The sequence below is a fragment of the Xiphophorus maculatus genome, chromosome 6, assembly GCF_002775205.1.
Source record: "Xiphophorus maculatus strain JP 163 A chromosome 6, X_maculatus-5.0-male, whole genome shotgun sequence".
Lineage (NCBI taxonomy): Eukaryota > Metazoa > Chordata > Actinopteri > Cyprinodontiformes > Poeciliidae > Xiphophorus > Xiphophorus maculatus.
This window is the reverse complement of record NC_036448.1, coordinates 12816319-12834842: the sequence shown is the minus strand read 5'-3', so window position 1 is coordinate 12834842 and position 18524 is coordinate 12816319. Positions and strand designations below refer to the sequence as shown.

The 18524-nt window shown below is 39.7% G+C and overlaps 1 protein-coding gene and 1 long non-coding RNA gene across 3 annotated transcripts; one reads left to right on the top strand and one right to left on the bottom strand.

Moving 5' to 3' along the window:
• Nucleotides 1–95: 95 nt before the first annotated feature.
• LOC102232783 (von Willebrand factor A domain-containing protein 5B1) lies at nucleotides 96–17996 on the bottom strand. 2 transcript variants are annotated; one of them, XM_023336002.1, is made up of 22 exons: nucleotides 17822–17996; nucleotides 17426–17600; nucleotides 14790–14988; nucleotides 14180–14398; nucleotides 13094–13319; nucleotides 12860–13017; nucleotides 11397–11528; nucleotides 11158–11282; nucleotides 10883–11059; nucleotides 10669–10779; nucleotides 9413–9615; nucleotides 8846–8960; nucleotides 8148–8333; nucleotides 7633–7849; nucleotides 7218–7549; nucleotides 6891–7128; nucleotides 6154–6489; nucleotides 5926–6063; nucleotides 5357–5485; nucleotides 4814–4919; nucleotides 4484–4607; nucleotides 96–2400 (listed from the first exon to the last, which is right to left on the bottom strand). In XM_023336002.1, the coding sequence occupies exons 3-22, from the start codon at nucleotides 14926–14928 to the stop codon at nucleotides 1639–1641; spliced, it is 4173 nt and encodes a 1390-aa protein (XP_023191770.1). In that variant the 5' UTR covers nucleotides 14929–14988; nucleotides 17426–17600; nucleotides 17822–17996; the 3' UTR covers nucleotides 96–1638. The 2 variants fall into 2 exon arrangements, with proteins under 2 accessions (XP_023191770.1, XP_014328160.2); XM_014472674.2 differs by having other exon boundaries at nucleotides 17426–17996.
• Nucleotides 8969–14270, top strand: LOC111608978. The gene is made up of 3 exons (XR_002752946.1): nucleotides 8969–9138; nucleotides 9420–9552; nucleotides 14202–14270. It is a non-coding gene; the product is annotated as an uncharacterized LOC111608978 (long non-coding RNA).
• Nucleotides 17997–18524: the final 528 nt, after the last annotated feature.

Here is an 18524-nt window from a genome sequence, read left to right as displayed (position 1 = left end):
TATACCAAGTACCCCAGTGGTAATATTTTTGGTCTGTGGGAGAAAGCTGCAGCACTATTTTGTAGATGTGAACTGACTGGATCCAGACAAATAAAACAGATTAAAACTTTTATTCCTTTTGTACACAGTAAAGCAAATGCTTAGCTTCCATTATGTTGTATTATTATGTTGATTGTGTGAGCTAAACTTTCATCAGTTTATCTAATAGCCAACATGACAATCATTCACTGATTCTTTGTTTGGCATAGTATACATAACATAGACTTTAAGCTGCAGTCTAAACTACAAAAAGCTTATTCAGATGGTCAAGGCATTCCTGTGTTTGCATAAAGCAAATTTATAATAAAAGGTCACTTTTGTAAATTGGGGTGAATTTGGCACTGATTTACAGTATCAACTAATAAAGTACAGCTTTTGTTATCCAGTCGTGAAAAAAGTAAGACACCCTACAATAGCCTATGTCTCTTTCTATTGAGCTTGGACATTTGGATATTTCATATCAGATAATTCAAGTAATATACATAAGATAAAACTAAAAAAGAGAAAAGAAATACATTTTATGCAAAATGAAATAAAAATGCTATTTCTGATTAGGAATGAATTAGGACTGCCTCACATTTATTACTTTTTGTCAAGTGCAAATGACTGGAACATTGTTAGCCAACATTTTCAAGGCGATTTGCCCAGTTTAAACCTCAGTCATTTATATTTGGTGTGATCTTGTCTGTTGAAGTGAGAGTGAACACAAATTTGAGACTGCACAAGTTTTACTCACGGGAGTTGTTAAAAGGAAAAGCAAGTGTCCTTTGCTCTCTTAAGAAAAACAGAAAGCCAGAAGCCTTAATTTGGTAATGGAGAATGCAGACAAACACCAGGGCTTCTGGAATAATGTTCTTCGGACAGATGAGTCCACATAAAATATATTTGGGCATCAGAAGAGAGGGTATGATTGGCATAAACTAAACACAGCATTCTAGGAAAAGAACCTCATATCAACTTTGAAGCACAGAGGTGGAAGTGTCATTATTTGAGGATGCTTTGCTATAGCAGAACATGGCAGCTCACCCTTGCAGAATCCACCATTATTCCACCATGTATCAGAGGATGCAAGACTTAAAAAAAAAAAAACTAAAGACGAAGCAGAACCGGTCCTTACATAATGACAGTGCTCCCCAAATTAACAGTGAATTCACCAAAGACCATTAAGAAATGGAAAGTCAAAGCCCAGATCAGATTTTTGTGAGACATTGTGCAGTGACTTAAAACCCCTCAAACATCTCTCAGCTGAATGTGAGGAGTAGGACAAACTTTCCTCAGAACAATATCAGAGACTGGCAGGTGGATACAAGCAGTGACTGAAGTCATTTCAGTCAAAGGGGCAAAAACTAGCTTTTAGTGGGTGGAGTGTTCTAACTTTTTGCTCATTTATTTCCTTTCTTTAATAAGAAAAACAATTTTCATTTTTGCTTACTTATAAACAAATTTTACAAACAAACAAATCTTTATCAAAATTTCTTGCTAATTACAAATCAACATGCGAACATTTCTTAAAAACAAAATATAAAAAAAAAATAGTTGGGGTGTCCTAATTTTTCCACATGATTGTGGATCTGTTTTTGTACCTCTGAACTGACTGTCTCACATATTATTGGGGTTATAACACAGCATGTTGAACTTGATGTTTTCATCCCAGTGGCGCAGCAGCAGAAACAGCTGTCTGGCTGCTCCTCTTAGCCCTGCAAGGTCCACTCCCTCTGGCAGTTTCTGACAGCGCAACCAGAAATCTGCTTTTGCTGCCACCAGCTCCCACTCCATGAAGTAGCCAGCACACCGGTGCTCCAGCCATGCCAGAGCTACAGCGGTGGCCCAGGTGGAACCTTCTAGATCTTCCTGAGCCAACTGGCTGCTACCCTGGAGGTCTGCTAGTTCTGCTGAAGTCCCCTCGTATATATCAGTCTCTGAACCACGGCCGCTGTCTGCTTGTCCAAGGCTTTGACTGTGAGAGGGACCAATAGACAGCTCCAAGGATCCCTCCTCAGAGCTCGGGAGATCAGGGGGAGAGGTGACAGGGTCTCGGTCCGACAAATGTTTTCGCAGAAGCCTCGACTCCAAAATCAAAGGGTTGTCCACTGGAGTGTGGTGAAAGGGAGGAGCACCCGGTTTGGCCAGAGAGCACGAGGAAGGAGAAAAGGTGACATGGTGAATCGTGGGAGCACCTGGGGGCTTGGCAGAGGTGGACAAAGAGGGAGCGCTGGGAGAAGTGCAGCGAAAAGCTGGGCTGAGGCTACGTCGGTGAAGGCTGTAAGGTGATGCTCTCTTAAGGCGGTCCAGGGGGATTTGGACACACTCTGAGTACATCACCGTCAGGAGAAAAGCCCCTGATGCAAGTTGTAAATGCACCTAAGAAAAGGACCATAAATTAGTGTTAAGACCAATGAAAAAGACACACTGGACATACTGTTAAGAATATGTACTCAATATGTGGCTTGGGATCCTTTTCATTTTGACATAAAAAGGCAAAGGTTGCTTTAACAGCAACCTTGAGAGGAGAAGGCCCAGCAGAGACTGTACTTTCAAGGGCAACTCAAGGAGCACAACCTCCCAGAGGAGCAGCTGGTCATTGTTTACACTGGCCTTGTTCAATCTGTTGTGTGCACATCCATCACTATGAGGTTTAGCTCACCCACAAATCAGGACAGGTTCAAACTGCAACAAACGATTAGGTCTGCACAGGGGCGCCGTATAGGGGGGAAAGGTTATGACAATTTTAAGGGCCCCTGACCAACAGGGGGCCCTCCACAATTTATTTATTTATTTTTTGTTCATAGAAATAAAATAAAAAATTGGGGCCCTGTCAATTACAAAATTGATCATAGTGTATTTTCGAAGATTGTTTTTAGCAATAAAAATGTAATGTTCCCACTCCCAGACCAAAAAACACACATCTATATTTGCCCTGAAGCCCCCTGGATCTGCATAAAATGATTCGTTCCTGCTTGGAGCGCTTGACAGTGAAGGTGTTCAGCAGCAGTCAGAAAACAAGAATGACTTTGGCTGTTACTATACTGCTAAGAAAGATAATAAAGTCAGGTTTTCAAAAAAATTAAATAAAAACATAAAAATAAAAAATAGAGAGAGGGAGAGAGAGAAAAAGGCAAGAGTGTCAATTTATAACCCATTTTTTCTCCAAGAGAGGTGGGTAGACTGTGTGAGATTATCAAAAATTTAGCATAGTTAGCTTAGCTACAGACTACTGTTTGCCTCCTTTTCACTAGCATCTAATAAATTAAGGAAAAAAATTACCAAGATATTCATATATTTAACTTGTCCTTGTACCTTTTACCACTTAACAGATGGGTCAGTCAGCAGCAGCTCTAACCCACATCCCTCCTGACCTGTCCTCTCCTGAGTGAAATTAAAGCTGCAGCATGTAACTTTTATAAAAAAATTAAAAAACTTTTTACATATTTGTTAAAACTGTCATTATGTTGTGACAGTATGGTATGAGAGATAATCTGTGAAAAATCTATTTCCTCTGCTTTCTCAAAGTGCTAGAAACAATCAGTCAGTGGCAGGAGAGTTTTAGTGCTGTCAATCACAAGCTCATGTGGCTGCTCATCCCTATGCTGCAGCTAGCATACCCTGTTGTAAATGCTTAGTCTAGTTAGCATAGCTACCAGTGACGGCAGATAAACGATTTTCCTGTAATGATATGCTGTTTCTCCACCATTAGCACATTTAACAGTGAGTGAATGAAGTTGATTGACAGCACTAAGACCCTCCTTCCAGTTCTGATTGGTTGTTTTGGTCGGAACGTTGCATTACTTTAGCCAGTAATTGTAAATCGTTTGATGACCAGTCAAGTACAGGTCAATAGCTACAATCAATAGCTCCTCAATGGAACCAAACTGATCGAACATTTCCTGGTAGAGAAGATGATTGCACTGACTGGACTCAACAAAGCAAAGAAGATAAACACCAGTAGACGACATGGTTCTGAAAATCCTCACTTAATGTAAGTAACATCACACTGGACCTCACACTGCTTGACTTCCCAATGGAAATGCAATGTTTATTTTCATGGAAATAGAAATTTACACCACTGAGTATCAGTCTGGCTCAGCATGTATGTAGTATCTAATAGCATAGAACAGGGGTGTCAAACTCTAGTCCTCCAGGGCCACTGTCCTGCAGTTTTTAGATGTGCCACAGGTACAAAACACTGGAATGAAATGGCTTAATTACCTCCTTCTTGTTTAGATCAGTTATCCAGAGCCTTGCTAATGACCTAATTATTCTATTCAGATGTGGTGCAGCAGAGGCACATCTAAAGGTTGCAGGGCAGTGGCCCTTGAGGACTGGAGTTTGACACCCCTGGCATAGAACAATGTGAATGTAATGCCATTAATACATTATCAATTACATCATGTTTAAAAATAAAAACAAAATATTGTGGCTCGTGCTGGATGTGGTTCCACCTCACCAGGGGCTGGTAGTCTGGAGTTTCACTCTCTGGCTGTTTGTCGGTCTCTGCTGATAGACAGTGAGATTTGAGGGGAACCTGTTTTCCGGATGAAATAGAGGACCTGAGTCGACCCAGCTGGAACCTGCAAAACCCAAAAAATTTTACTTTGAAAACAATGCAAGTACAAACAAGACTTGAACAGCAAATGATTAATGATACCAAAATATTTGTGCCTAGAATGTTAGTTGTGCTGGAGTCTATTTAGGGCCTACATTTATGAGTCCTCTATCACCTATCTCACACTGAATTTTACATATCATTTCACAGAGATTACAATATAAACTTTACCTGGTACTAAAGAAGCTCTCCATTGACTTGCTCTCTATAGAGCGCTGTGAACGATTGCACGACATCCCTGTTGTTACAGTAGCCATGGAACAGAATCCACCTGCGTCTGAGATTGAAGGAAAACATTAAACAAGAATGTTTCAAACATGGTGTGAATATTAGATTTATTCTAAAATATATAGTTGTGATGGAATTTTACTTTAAAAATAATTCATACTGTATTTTCTGTGGGGTTTTTTGAGCATGCAGGATAATATTACACTAAAATGAGTTTGCCTCGTTAGCGTTGAGGTAGAATAAAAAAAGACATATACAACTGTAGTGCTGAATGGAAATAAAGACCTTTAAAAATTTATGTATTTTGGATTTTCCTAGACTGAAGGTTTTGTGAAGTAAGAGAAGTGTCGTCATTGTTGTCAATATTCACTAATATTCCAAGATGTAAGCTTACAGAAGTGACACCTCTATTTGAGAGAAACTCAACAACTGATGTAAAGTTTGGTTAAAAGATGTAGGTGCTGGTATCTTTTTGGTGTGGTCTACCTGTAAAGTTCCAGGTGTCTTCAGCCTCTTCACTTTCGCCGCTGATCCGCCGTCTTCCCAGACCGGCAGAATAAACCCCCTGCCTGCGACCTCCAGGCTGAGAAGTTTGCCTGTTCCCAATATGAATCCCTACATGAACAGGAAAATACAGCAAAAGCATAACCAGCAATCTGCCATCTGAATTATAGCACGATCCTCGTCTTTTTACAGTTAATCACCCTATAATATGTCTATTTAGTAAGTCTGCCCATAAATGCTAATTCAGAAAGAAACGGGTTGTTTCTCCCTTGTGCTCTCACCCTTGTGCACATATTTTTACCATATCTGTTCAATTCCACTGGACACTAAAATATTCAGTGGAATTTTATTTGATAGACCAATGCAAGATGGCTCATAACTTTGAAGTGAACAGGGATAGAAAGCCAACAATGTGTAGAAGAACCCTCTACAATTTCATCTGCAGGCCTTTTTGGGTTTGTTTCTTTAAGCGTTGCACATTTGGTCCAAACAACACTGTCAAAAAGTGAAACCATGAAGCTTTTCATAGCCAATGTAACTTCATAACATACCTGTGTTTCGGACGTCTGTGCTCTCAGTCAAGCCTTTGCTTGTGCTGCCATTGGTAATGGTGAAGGCTGTGTACATGCATATGATGTTACAGTGCTTGCTTGTCTGAATAGCCTTCATGCGATACCGTTTACCTGACCCTGAATGGAAATAAATGTAAGTGACAACACATTTATTTCTGTTGCCACGGAAATAAATGTGACATTGATAGTGTGTGTAACGATCATCACCATGTCCAGTTTCATTCTCTTTTTCTGCCAGCTTTTCAAAGTCCCTTATTACTGAGCGAGCAGTCAGGTGGTGAATGATCTCCTCCCATGGCTTTCCTACATCGTCTCCACCAATTCTACATTCATTGACTCCAGTGGTGTCCTGGTCTTCTGGTGGCCAGAGATGTCCCATGTCCACAGTAACCTCCCAGGACACAGGTTTGCCACTCAGCAGACCATGAATGATGGAGCGACACTGACCTGAGGGAGGATCTTCAGGCTGAGCAGCAGTAAATAGATACTCTGGGTCAGTGAGGCTGTCCCAGTCCAGGGGTGAAGCAGGAAACAGGAGTCCGTCTGGAGGATCCAAAAGAGAAAAGGGTTGCAGCACTGTGTTGTGTGTATATTTTGCTACAATATGGACAATTGTACTTCACACAATAGATGGCATCATGAGGAAATGTGTGTAAATATGAAAGAAACAGCTCAAGATATCAGTCAGGACCATGAACCTTGGGTGCAAATGGGTCTTTCAAATGGACAATCAACCAAAATATACTGCCCAAGTTAGTAAAAGGTGACTTAAGGTCAAAATATTCATTGTTTTGGAGTGATCACTGAAAAGATCTGACATGATTTAATGTTGTATATTCAGACAAAAAAACACGACTTTTTAAAAGTTGTGTATTGATATCTGGTTTAAACTCTGTGATGAAACTGAATTAGGAAAAGTGTCTTTTGCATTCTTTCTTACTCACTGGAGTCAGACAGGCTTCTGTGGGAAACTGTCCCTCTTGATGAAGGCCTTGTTTCTCCCTCACTTTCATCCAACCGTCCTCCAAGAGTCTGGTCAAAGGAGACCCTCTCAAGAGCTCTCCGGAGGCGATGCATTTCTAGTTCACCCTGTGGTGATGAAAAACTCCTTGCTGCCATTGTAGAACGAGCTAATGCTTTCTGTCTTCTTCGAGACTCGTCGCCTCCATCCAGATGCCCAATCTGATGGCACAAAAACAAAAATGAAGGAAGTCCAAAATAAGTTTAAACTATCAATCTAATTTAACAATGGGTAAAACTTTTATTCTCACTTTTTTAGCAACATTGTCAGGAGTGTCCGCTGAAAGGTTTTGTTGCCATGCTGGGTCCGCCCAGCGAGATAAGGATGATGGCTCTGAAGGAGCCATCCTCTCAAGGCCTTGTGGTAAAGACCCTGTTTCCAATACTGGACCAGAGGAATGGGTATCAGAAAGAAAGCCCCCACCTGCAGAGTCAGAGCTTGAGGCATGAATGTGTACATGGGACTGTGTCTGAAGACTTCGCTCGCTGCTCAGGGAGCAGTGAGTGAGAACATACTGCTCCTGAATGTAGGAGCTCTGCTGGATCCTCCGCCTTATATCACTGGACCAATCCAGCTCCACACCTGTTTTGGACAAAAAGACTGCTGTGAAACACCATGGAAACAATGTCTCCAGATCTAAATCAGCTTAGTGACCTGTGTATCACCTGGGCTTATTCCAAGGTCAGTGTCTCTGGCACAAGAAAACTCAGATGAAATTTCTCTTGAAATTTCTCTCAGAGCCTCCTCCAGCTCGGTTCTGTCGGAATGCATCACCACAGGCATGAGCTCAGATGAAGGAGGCGGTGAAAGCTCATCATTCGAATGGGTAAAAACAGAACCCACGGAGTCATGGTGCACACCTCTGTAGTCCCTTTCTTGGCACTGAACAGTAAAAATGTGTGCACATATTTTTACCTTTTGAGGTTTCTTAACATTGTGTAGACTTACAATAAGAAACATTAATAGATTTGCTCTGGATTTTATGTGAAACCAACAGAGACTTTTGTCTACTTGTGAAGTTTATTATTCATATATTATACGTGGTTATATATGAATTAACAAATAGGGTTTTGTAAGTATTCACTCTGTTTTTCTGTGAAAAGGCAAGCTAACATTTGGTTTCTGAATCACCTGTGAATGTACAAAACGTCAAACTCCAAATCAAATCGTGACACCATACCTCTGTCTTCTTTGCTTTGAAATTTGTCATGTCATAAAGAGTGCAGTATCCAACTAGGCGATCTCCAGAGTACAATGGAGGAATTTCATTGGGTGAAAGGAGGGCCTCCATGTTCTCTGGCAGGTACCAGTCAATCCGAACATCCGTCAGAACAGGTTCAAAGGCCTTCTTTAGAGACTTGATTAACTACAGCAGAGTTCAGAACAAATCACAATAAGTTCAGGATTCGGTTTTGGTCACTGCACCAAGATAAATACCAGATCTCCTAATGACCGTAGTCAAAACGTGAGGTTCTCACACTATCATGTTCTGACCACACCACAATCTCAACTGGTCAGACACCAATTCTCTAGAATTATCTCCATTGAACTTTTTCATTACTTACTTCTGTTTTGCATTAAATTATATATCATTACGTTTCATCTCATTGCCCTGTTTTTGCTTTTACTTTCTTCTCAAATGTTTCTTTGTATTTAGTTTTTTTCTGATTATTATTGTAGTTAATAGTATTCTAGTTTTAGACATTTTTGTATGAGTTGACTCTGAAGAAACTGACCAAAGCCTTTATCATCTAAAATATTTAACTGGTCATATGATGATGAAAATGTCAGGTCGATACAAAAATAGCAAGAATTTAACTGTAGCTGCTGTGTGTTTCATGTATCTCCAGAAGATGGCAGTGCTGTGCTGGTGTTGACCTTGGGCTGGAGTCTTTCTTCATCATCGAAGAACTCTGTGGTCCCTCCAGTCAGTTTGGCAATTCCCTGAAGGAGCCTCCTGCAGGCTCGGGGACCGAGGCCGAGGCCAAAGCATCTAGAGAGGCGATCCGGAGTTGGATTTTAAAACAACAAACATGCACACGCTCACATCTGATTGCAATATTAACTGCAATCAGGTTTGAGAATAAAGAACAACAAACACGTGCATGTGTTTCAAAGAGACAGCTGAGATGCCTTGGAGAAAGTCAGTCCACCAGGAGAATACTAATGAGGTAGAAACGGAGTTATTCTGCATGGGGGAAATTGATGGGCGTGACTCTTACTGCAGAGCAGAGCACTTAACGGGATTACTGGGCGGGGCTGATTTATTTATTTATTTGTTTCCTTTTTCACTTTCTCAGCTCAATTCTGCAATATGTGTCCCACTTTTTTTATTTCTAATTTTCTATCTCCACAATATTTCCGTAAATTCACCTGTGAATTTTTGACAGTGTGACCTCATTCAAACATTGTTTTCCTTTCCATGTTTGCACATGGTTTCCATACCTGCCAGCACATGTGTTTCTGCGAACCAACTCCAGCACCTTAGCCACATTGCTGATGGAGCCGTCAGTGATGATAAAGACCTGCCGTGGATATGAACGCTGCATGGGCTGCTGGTAGAGCCAGGACAGCGCCCCCTGAAGGTTGGTCCCGCGCATATCCGCTCTCATCCTCTGGATGTACTCATAGGCCTGCATTAGAGTCACCTGGATGTATGGAGTGCATAAAAATATGGATGCAATCAGATTTGTTGTAAAGCAGTAGATGACACCTGTTCCAATTGACTGCCAGAACAATCAGCAAATTAAAATGTTTTATTGTTTGATGTTAAATGCTCATATAAACCTATGAGAAAATAATTGAATCAGACCCTTTCTAATAAGGACAGCACACACATATAGCTTAGCACCTGCTTTAGTACAAACTGTAGAAAAACATCCCTGGTAGAACAGGAGCCAGAAGGACATCTCGAGTGAAAATGCATGAAAGGCCACCATATGGTGTGGAGAATGTGCAAAGACTGTTTGTCCTTCCAGTCCCTGGTCTGGATTAAACCTGATACTCTGCTACTAAGGCAACCCAAGAAGAAACGCTGTGGCCAGATTGGAGAGCAGCACAGATCGTCCAGCGTGGTTAAACAACATCAACATTCAGGTCACAAGAACTAAATGATGCATGTATGTTCTCTCGCATAAAAAAGAAGAATTTATGACATGTTTTTTAACAAGTGATGGATTAGCCAATCTTGTGAACTCACTGTATGCATCTTACAGGCTTAGAGTGAAGGTCATTGCCCCTTTTCTTAGCATCTCTAGTGAAGTTGTTTTAAAGCTTTAAAGCTTTAAAATATATTCATATTTACCACTGTGGGATAATCTCACAGTGGTAATTTTAGTGAGAATTTTAGTAGCAAGCCAAACTGTAATTTCAGCCCAATTCTTTAATGGGTAAATCAAATCCTGTCTCCAGAAAACAAACCTTTTATCCACCAGGTCAGCTTAGTGTCTTCTCTTGTAGCACTTCACAAGGATTGAGCTTAATGAACTAATGTATAGAAATAAAACTTACATCTACTCTAAAGAGGTTTTGCTTAAAACAATCTTAACACTAAATATTTCTCCCCATTGAATTCATATGCTCAAAATAAAGGCTGGATTTGAAGATTGCCCACAATAGAATATTAATATATGTGAGACTGACCTGATAAATAAGACACTGATAGGAAACATTCCTAACAAACATCACTGTGTAAAACTAACATCAGTGCAGAGCTTGCTGGAGGTAAACAGAGGCTTGATGGTGGTCCCAAAGCCAGCTATGTTGAGCATCGTACCAGTGGGTAGACTCTTCAGGGCCACTGCCATGGCTTCCTGAGGAAGCAACACATTGCAGACAGCTTGGCATGACATCAAGACACATTCTACCTCAAAATCTAAAATAAACTAATTTCTGGCAGTTTTCAGTGCATCTGACCTTCACACGTTGTATGTTAGTTCCACTCATGCTGCCGCTGCGATCGATTAGGAACAGCAACTCTCTGGTAGCTTTGTGCAGCTCCAGAGGCTCTGACAGTAAGTCAGGACAGAAGTTGAGCATGAGGACGGGGCTGCAGAGGATGTCTTTGTGGTATCGTCTACGGATGTACTCCAGCTTCCCAAAAGCAAAATTATCACATGGAGGTTAGATAGACATAATAATAAAATAAACATGTAAATGAGATTTAAAAAACATTCATAAGAATATCTTACCCTTCTCTCAGGTTCTGAGTCTTTGCGTGTGTATCGAATGTAATCTCGGCGAGAGCAGATCTGTTGTTCATACCGACTGAAGGACAGTCTGCCTTTCTCCAGGATGACCAATGGACTGTGAGGTTCTGTGGAAGGATGATGCATTTCAAAAGGTAACCTTGTGCTTATAAAGGTTACCAAACATTTACAGGGTAAATGTGTGTTTCCAAACATTTCACTGGCAGATTGTCTTTACTCACCACTGAGGTGCAATATTATCTCTATTTGTCTATCATACGGATGCTCCTGAGCCAAAGTAATATAGGTAGCAGACGCACTTTGGGCACTAGGATCTGCATCTGCTCTCAGAGCATGTGTAGGGCTCTCCAAGCCTAAAACAAGGTAAAGTGACATCAAGGAGAAAAAAAATTATTACGCTGATTATTTTAGTGGACATAGAGTGCTTTGTTGAAATATTCAGATGGAGAAGGAGGTGGGTAGAGGGATTTTATGTAATAGACCAACAAAAAAATAATGGAATGGAAAAAAGATCAAAGTTGGTTTTCCTTTTTTTTCTTGACAAATAGAAACTTGGACAGTGTTGCGTTCAGTCCCTTGGACTTACTACTTTGAAGAACTTTATAGAACATTTTGCTGAATTTACAGCTCGTTATAGCAATGTTGCTCATTTTTCTATTCAAACATTGCTCATACTCAGTCTGATCAAGTTTAGTCACATATATTCAATTGCATGAAGATTTGGAGTGTGAGTGTGAGTTTCGGAAACATAAATATCCTTTGACCTAAAACATTCCATTGTAACTTTAGCTGTATGTTTATGTTCGTTGTCCTGCTGGAAAATGAATCTCCAGACCAGGTTTTACCAGGTTGTCCCTAAAGCATCATACAACTACCATCAACAGAAGTAAGACATAATATTGTGTATGTAGGCCAAAAAGTTTAACTTTGGCATCATTTAAGCAGTGCACCTTGTTCCAAATGTTTGCTGTCCTCAGCATGGCTTGTAACAGACTTTGCTACTCTTCCATTAGAGCCAGATTTAAGGAGTAAATTAGTAATAATTGTCCTATTAAGATATTTTTGCTCTTCTTGTGGAATTTGCTCAGTCTCTCTCCTTGAAGTTGTCTAATCACCATGTCTTGGTGATTAGAAGATGGATTAAAAAGTGTTCTGAGAGATGTTCAAAAGTTGGACTATTATTTTATATCCATGCTTTAAACCTCCACACCTTCTTGATGATATTTGTTCACTAATATTCTCTAAAAAAAACAGCTGAAGCCTTCACTAAAAAGATGTATTTGTTCTAAGATTAAATTACACACAAGTACTACTTATTAGAAAGGGGATTTCTCAAGGCAGTCGGTATGCAACGTATTTTATTTCTGATTTTTAGAGTAAATAAGGCTGAATTAAAGAGTGTGGTTCCGTTTTCAGGTGACATGATGAAATATGCGACGAAATCAAAGAGTGTAAATACATTTTTCCAGGTAATTTAGTCAGAATTTGCAGGGTAAGATTTTACTAGCTAATCTTTTTCCTCCTTATACTTCACATTTTTTTGCGTTGGCTATGTTGTGACTCAGGTTTTTCTCTGCAGCTCAATAATTAAATTTTGACGTGAGACTGCCTCCTGTTCCAGCATGTCATAATCATTTAGTCAAGAACTACAGAAACAGACTTATTTCAGAGGACAAGACAGTACCAGCCAGCAGACAGGCGCCTCTAACCAGCAGCTGGAAGTTGAGTTCATACGGTGCCAGATTGACAGCAGGACTGGAAAAGAGGCCATGAGAGCACTGCTGTTCAGAGTCTACAGCCCGATCCTGCTTCCCTGAGGTAGCACCGAAACAGCTGGTTGCTCTAAAACAAGAAATGACTTAAAGAAGTTATCAATCCATGACACACCTATTACATAAAAACAAGCAAATATAACTACCCAGTTTCCTCAGACTTTCCTCCATTTTCACTTTTGCTTGCAGTCAACTGGCCGGTTACAACCGGAGTAAGCAGCGTTGGGTAGACGATACGGATAGCTCCATTTTCCAAAGTAGGGAGTTCTAGTGTGGTGCTGATGATGACAGACACTATGTCCATAGGGCCAATAACTCCACAACCCACAATGAATGTGGTTCTTTCCAGGTCTTCATCCAAAATCAGGTGTCCTTAGATCAAAATACTGACATCAATAAAATATTCCAGACCTGTCCACAGAAACGGTCTTGTTATTTTTAATCTCTCCACCACCAAGAATAAAGACCTGATTATTTCAGGAGCAAAATCTGCACAAGACTAGAATGGGCTGCAAAACCAGTCAGCAAGCAGCTTGGGGAAAAGGTGACAAGTGTTGGTTTGATTATTAGGAAGTATCTTAAAGTGACCGTCATGAAAGATCTTGGAACATGGAGTGAAGGATGGGTCCATAACCACAAGGGAGAAGCTTGGTAATGATGCTAAGGCAGTTTGGACCACAATCTTAAAGAAACCCAATTGAAGAGCAGTAGTTATACTTTGAAAAATAGAAATTTTTCTGTGGTGGCACATTTGCAAATGAACATCCAAATGATTTAAAAAAAGCTTGAGATCAATGAAAAAATAAGCTTTTTGGCATCAACTTGAGTCAAAGAACACAATCCCCACAGCTAGGCATGGAGATGGAAACATCATGCTTTGGTCCTGTTTTTCTTTTACAAGGTACTGGAAGACTTGACCAAACTGGTGGGAAAATAAGCAGTACAGACAACAAAGCAAAACAACTCACAATGTGGTATTACAATTACAAGAAACATGGAATTTCACTCTCCTTGGAGTTTTATTGCTAACTGTTTCAGCAACAAGCAAAGAGATGGCTTGTTTAGATCTTCTCAAATCTGGATTTATCTAGATAGAATTATTTATGTCTGTTTGAAAATTATTTTGGTTAATTACAATATGCAACTAAAAATCATCTTCAAACGATCCCTAACGTTTCTTACATGACAACCACATGAATTGATCCATCTTTCACTGTCTCTCTCGTCCTCACCGTTGGTGCATTGTATGTCCAGGCCAGACATCCCGCAGCAGCATCTCCACTCCTGGCCGCTCCCATAGTGTCCATCAAGACCAGATCCAGGGCAGCACTCCAAACAGCAGTCCTTCAGCTTTCCTCTGCTCTGGATCTGCACTCCCACCAGCCGCCCTGCAATCATGGCCTCAAAGCCCACCACAACCTCCTTTTCCTCAAGAGGGTACACAAACACACCTGAACACAGAGAGACAGCAATGCTGGGTTGTAAAAGAATCTCTTGGCAAATCCTCTGAACTAAACTGTGAATACATGAAGTAAAAAAAAAACACATCAGTTTGAGTTATCTCAAACTGATGTGTTTTCTTTACTTAAATAAAGAAATTACTCATTTTTCACAAAAACAAACTTTGTTGCATTAAATGATATAACTTTCATGATCTTAAAGGACAGAGCATATCTGGAGTGTTCCTCAAGGATCTGAACTTATATCTCTACTTATTTCTTACAATTTCCAGCAGATATTTCTAGAAAAATCTCTTTACAAAATATATGATTTCCCCATAAAACTTAGAAAAAAACTACTGCAACACAAACCTTAGCTTTAAGAGCTTTACCAAAAACTCACCTTCCACAGACTCTGTGTCAGCATTGGCGTATGTGAGTTGTGCAGTGATGCCCATGGAGCAACCATTGGCACAAGACTTGATGCATGAGGCCTTTAGCAACAATGGCTCCCACGTAGAACGGTTTCTCAGGCCCACCATGTTTCTTCAGTATCAGAAAAACCTTCAATGCGCTGAAAGCACTGAATTACAGCCACAGAGCTCAGAGATACAGAAAGGGAGACGTATGTGAGCTTGCATGTAAAGTCTGTCATTTTCACTCATTAAACAATCATGATAATCTTTGTTCATCAGAAGCAGGCTGAGAGCATAAAAACATGAACAAGATCACTTTTGACATTTATATGCAGGCCAGGATGGTTCATATAAGCACACATTGTCTGTTGAACATGCAACCATCCTGTCACCTGTTCTGCAGCTCTTAGCAACTGCCTCTGACAGATTGTGCAGAACAGGTTTGGTCAATCATTAACGTCTTCACTTATTACCCTATGCATCAGCTTTGCAATCAGTAGTCTGTTAGTATGCAAACCCATGTGTCCCTGCAAATGTGGTCTCAACTTCACTCTTAACTCCAATATATACAAACTTAGTCGATGTGTACAGAATTATTCAGGATTATCTACCACTTATCATCTTCAGGAACAACAGGTGCTGAGATGGGTGTACAGATTAACAACCCAGTGGTGTGTGTGTGCCTGTGTGTGTGTGTGTGTGTGTGTGTGTGTGTGTGTGTGTGTGTGTGTGTGTGTGTGTGTGTGTGTGTGTGTGTGTGTGTGTGTGTGTTTGCTGTGAACCAAGAAATGGTCTTCTCACATCTACCTTTGTAACAAGATCAACAGCAACCATCTGGCTACTGCTCTCTCAGCTCATAACAAGCTAATAAATACCTGGTTTGTTAAAGTGCAGTGAACTGCTGCTGTTAGAAAGTTACAAAAGACAATATGATGCTGTAAGGTACCTCGGCCCTCTGAGTTACACGATAAAGTCATGAATACTTGAACGATGACTACATCTTCTAGTGGTTGTGATTATGCGGCAAATTAATAAATACATACAATAATTATTTATGTTTGAAACAAATATAAAGTGTACTTACAAAGAAATAACTAAGATTGTGACCAGCTCAGCTACGTATTTTAATAAAGTAACTTACAGTGCAGTGAAAGAGTATTTGCTCCCTTAAAATTTATCGTTTATGCATTTTCTCAAATAACAGTTTAAGATAATAATAAAAAAATAATAATATCAGATATCCCCTTAAGAACTGGTTCTGCCACCGAGTGTTTGGAATAACACCTGGTAAATAACAAGTCACAAAGCAAGCCTCTGCAATGATGTGGCCCACTCTGCCTTGCAGAATTGTTTTTAATTTAGCCACACGGGACAGTTTTCAAATTTAATGTCCTCTTTTTAAGTTAACATTTCTCTCAAATTTAAGTCTAGACTTTGACTAGGCCACTCCAATTTTTTGTTTGTTTTAAATTAATAATTTTTTAGCCATTAAGAGGAAGACTTATTTGGTTTTGCAATTATGGCAAGTTGTCCAGGTACTTTAACAAACGAAGTTTGACTGTCAGCATGATGTTCTTTTTTCTGACCCAAACTTTGCTGGTGATTTCTTCCTGTTAAAGGGGCGTTTTCCTTTCTACTGTTGCCAAATGCATTTTCAGGATAAGAGATTGCTGCAATGTCAAAAACTTCATGCTATTGATTGGATTTCCTTAGAAGGTTTCATCAGTTGGCAAAATAAACTAAACTTGACTGCAGTGTTTAAAATTTAGAATCAAGCTGTAAAGCATTGAACTGACTTTGAATTGATTTGCTGCTAATTGGAGCTATGTAAATAAACTAAATTGAGTTAAATTGGATGAGTCATTGATGCGGACTTAGAGCTTCACCACTGTTAAATGGTTTTTTTTTTTATTTTTACTTTTGTGGATAATGGTTTTCTGTGGTTTGCTGATGTCCCAATGGCTTAGAAATAGCTCTGTAGCCCTTTCTGAACTGGCAGGTGTTTGTGATGTGTTGCTTTTTGAGTTCTTTTAGCCTACTTCATGTTGTCAAGAAGGAACTGTTTTAGTGATTCATTGATAAAGCTCTTGAAGTAACAAGGTCTGCGTGTGGATTTTGAAATGAACAAAAAAATGTGATTAATCAAAATTAATTGATGATTTACCTGTAGGGTCAATTATCTTTTCACAGAATCCCAGGTTAGTCTGATGTTTTTTCTTTCTCTTAATAAATAAAATCATCATTTGAAAAAAGATTGTTGTACTTATTCCACGTATTCACTTGTCTGAAATAGAAATCTCAGACATTTACTTTTTCACTCCCCTCTAAATAATCTTATTTACTGAAACATGTATGTTTCCAAAATGTGACTGGGTTATCTGCATTATGTGCCAGTAATATTTTCAGTAAAAATTACTGGCACATATGCAAACTACACGTAAGTAGACTACAAGCAGGTCCCACAAAGTAAATATTCTGTGTTTACACTGGAAGCTTTAATTAATTTGTCTGATGTTTGCCTTGCATTGTTGACCAACAGTGAGGGCTGAAAAACTCTGCAGTTGCCTAATGCTGCTTGCAAACCCTACATAAGAAACAAATATAACCTTTGGCGAACACTTACTGCTCAGTGCAATGTAAGGTAATGTGCACCAATGTCCATACTCTGCATCACTCCACCATCTCATCAGCTCCTATGTTTCCCGGTTATATGTTAGAAGAGTTTTCCTGCTTAGGGATGCTGCTCTCTCCCCTCTCTCTTTCAATGTCCCCCTCCCTCTACAAATTTACCAGCCGTCCTGTATTAGAAAAGTCAGTTGTTAAAGCAAATCTGAGAATCAGCATCCGTCTTTCCAATTCACATGAGACAAATTGGACACTTATCTATCTTCCATCTGAGGAATCTATAAAATTTATAGAATTCGTTGCCAGTTTAGAGGACTAAAATAAACTATAATCAACAATCATAGCTGCACATAAACCTACTTTTATTTAATCTTAATAAAAGTCATCTGCTTACCTGCATATGTCCTGAACCAAGGAGCTGTTAAAAAAACTATGATCCTGAACCTGCTGCTCAGGCACAAGCTAACACACAACGGTAAGTCAGGCAGAGTCTGCGTTTCATCCAGACAATTGGCCGTGATGGTAGCAGCACCATAATTCATGGCTAATGGCTTGGCTACAGAAAGGAGAGGAGGGGTGGGGATGGGGGTGTGTTCAGCCTCTTCCAACAGGTCAGCCAGACAGCAGCAGGCAAGGATAGGTGAAACCAATAGCATTTTAGACATTGTGTCTCCACTTTAATGGCTTCAACTCAGCACAGTGCAGCGCAAAAGTATAGAGACAGGAGTAAAAAGATATTTAGTGCTTTGCTTGGCTGCAGGTTGATTTTTAATATGTATGAAATTTCCCTGCCATTTATTGTTGACTTGTGATTTCTCACTTATGTCATACCTTTTATGTACAACACTTAGTTGTTTTCTCTTAATAAAATGGTATTTTTTGAAAGTTATGTTTCATTGGATTTGTTTTCTGTAACTACTGCAGCTGCTTTTTGTGCCTGAGTGAGGCAGATGGATACAAAGAGAAAGAGTTCAGAAAAGGTCAGAATAATGGAAGACATCCCTCAGTGAAGCACTCAGATGTCTGTTTCATGTTTGTTTTGTTTCGTCTTGAGCTACAGTTATATGGTGCCGCTGTATTTTCCATTTGTTTTATTT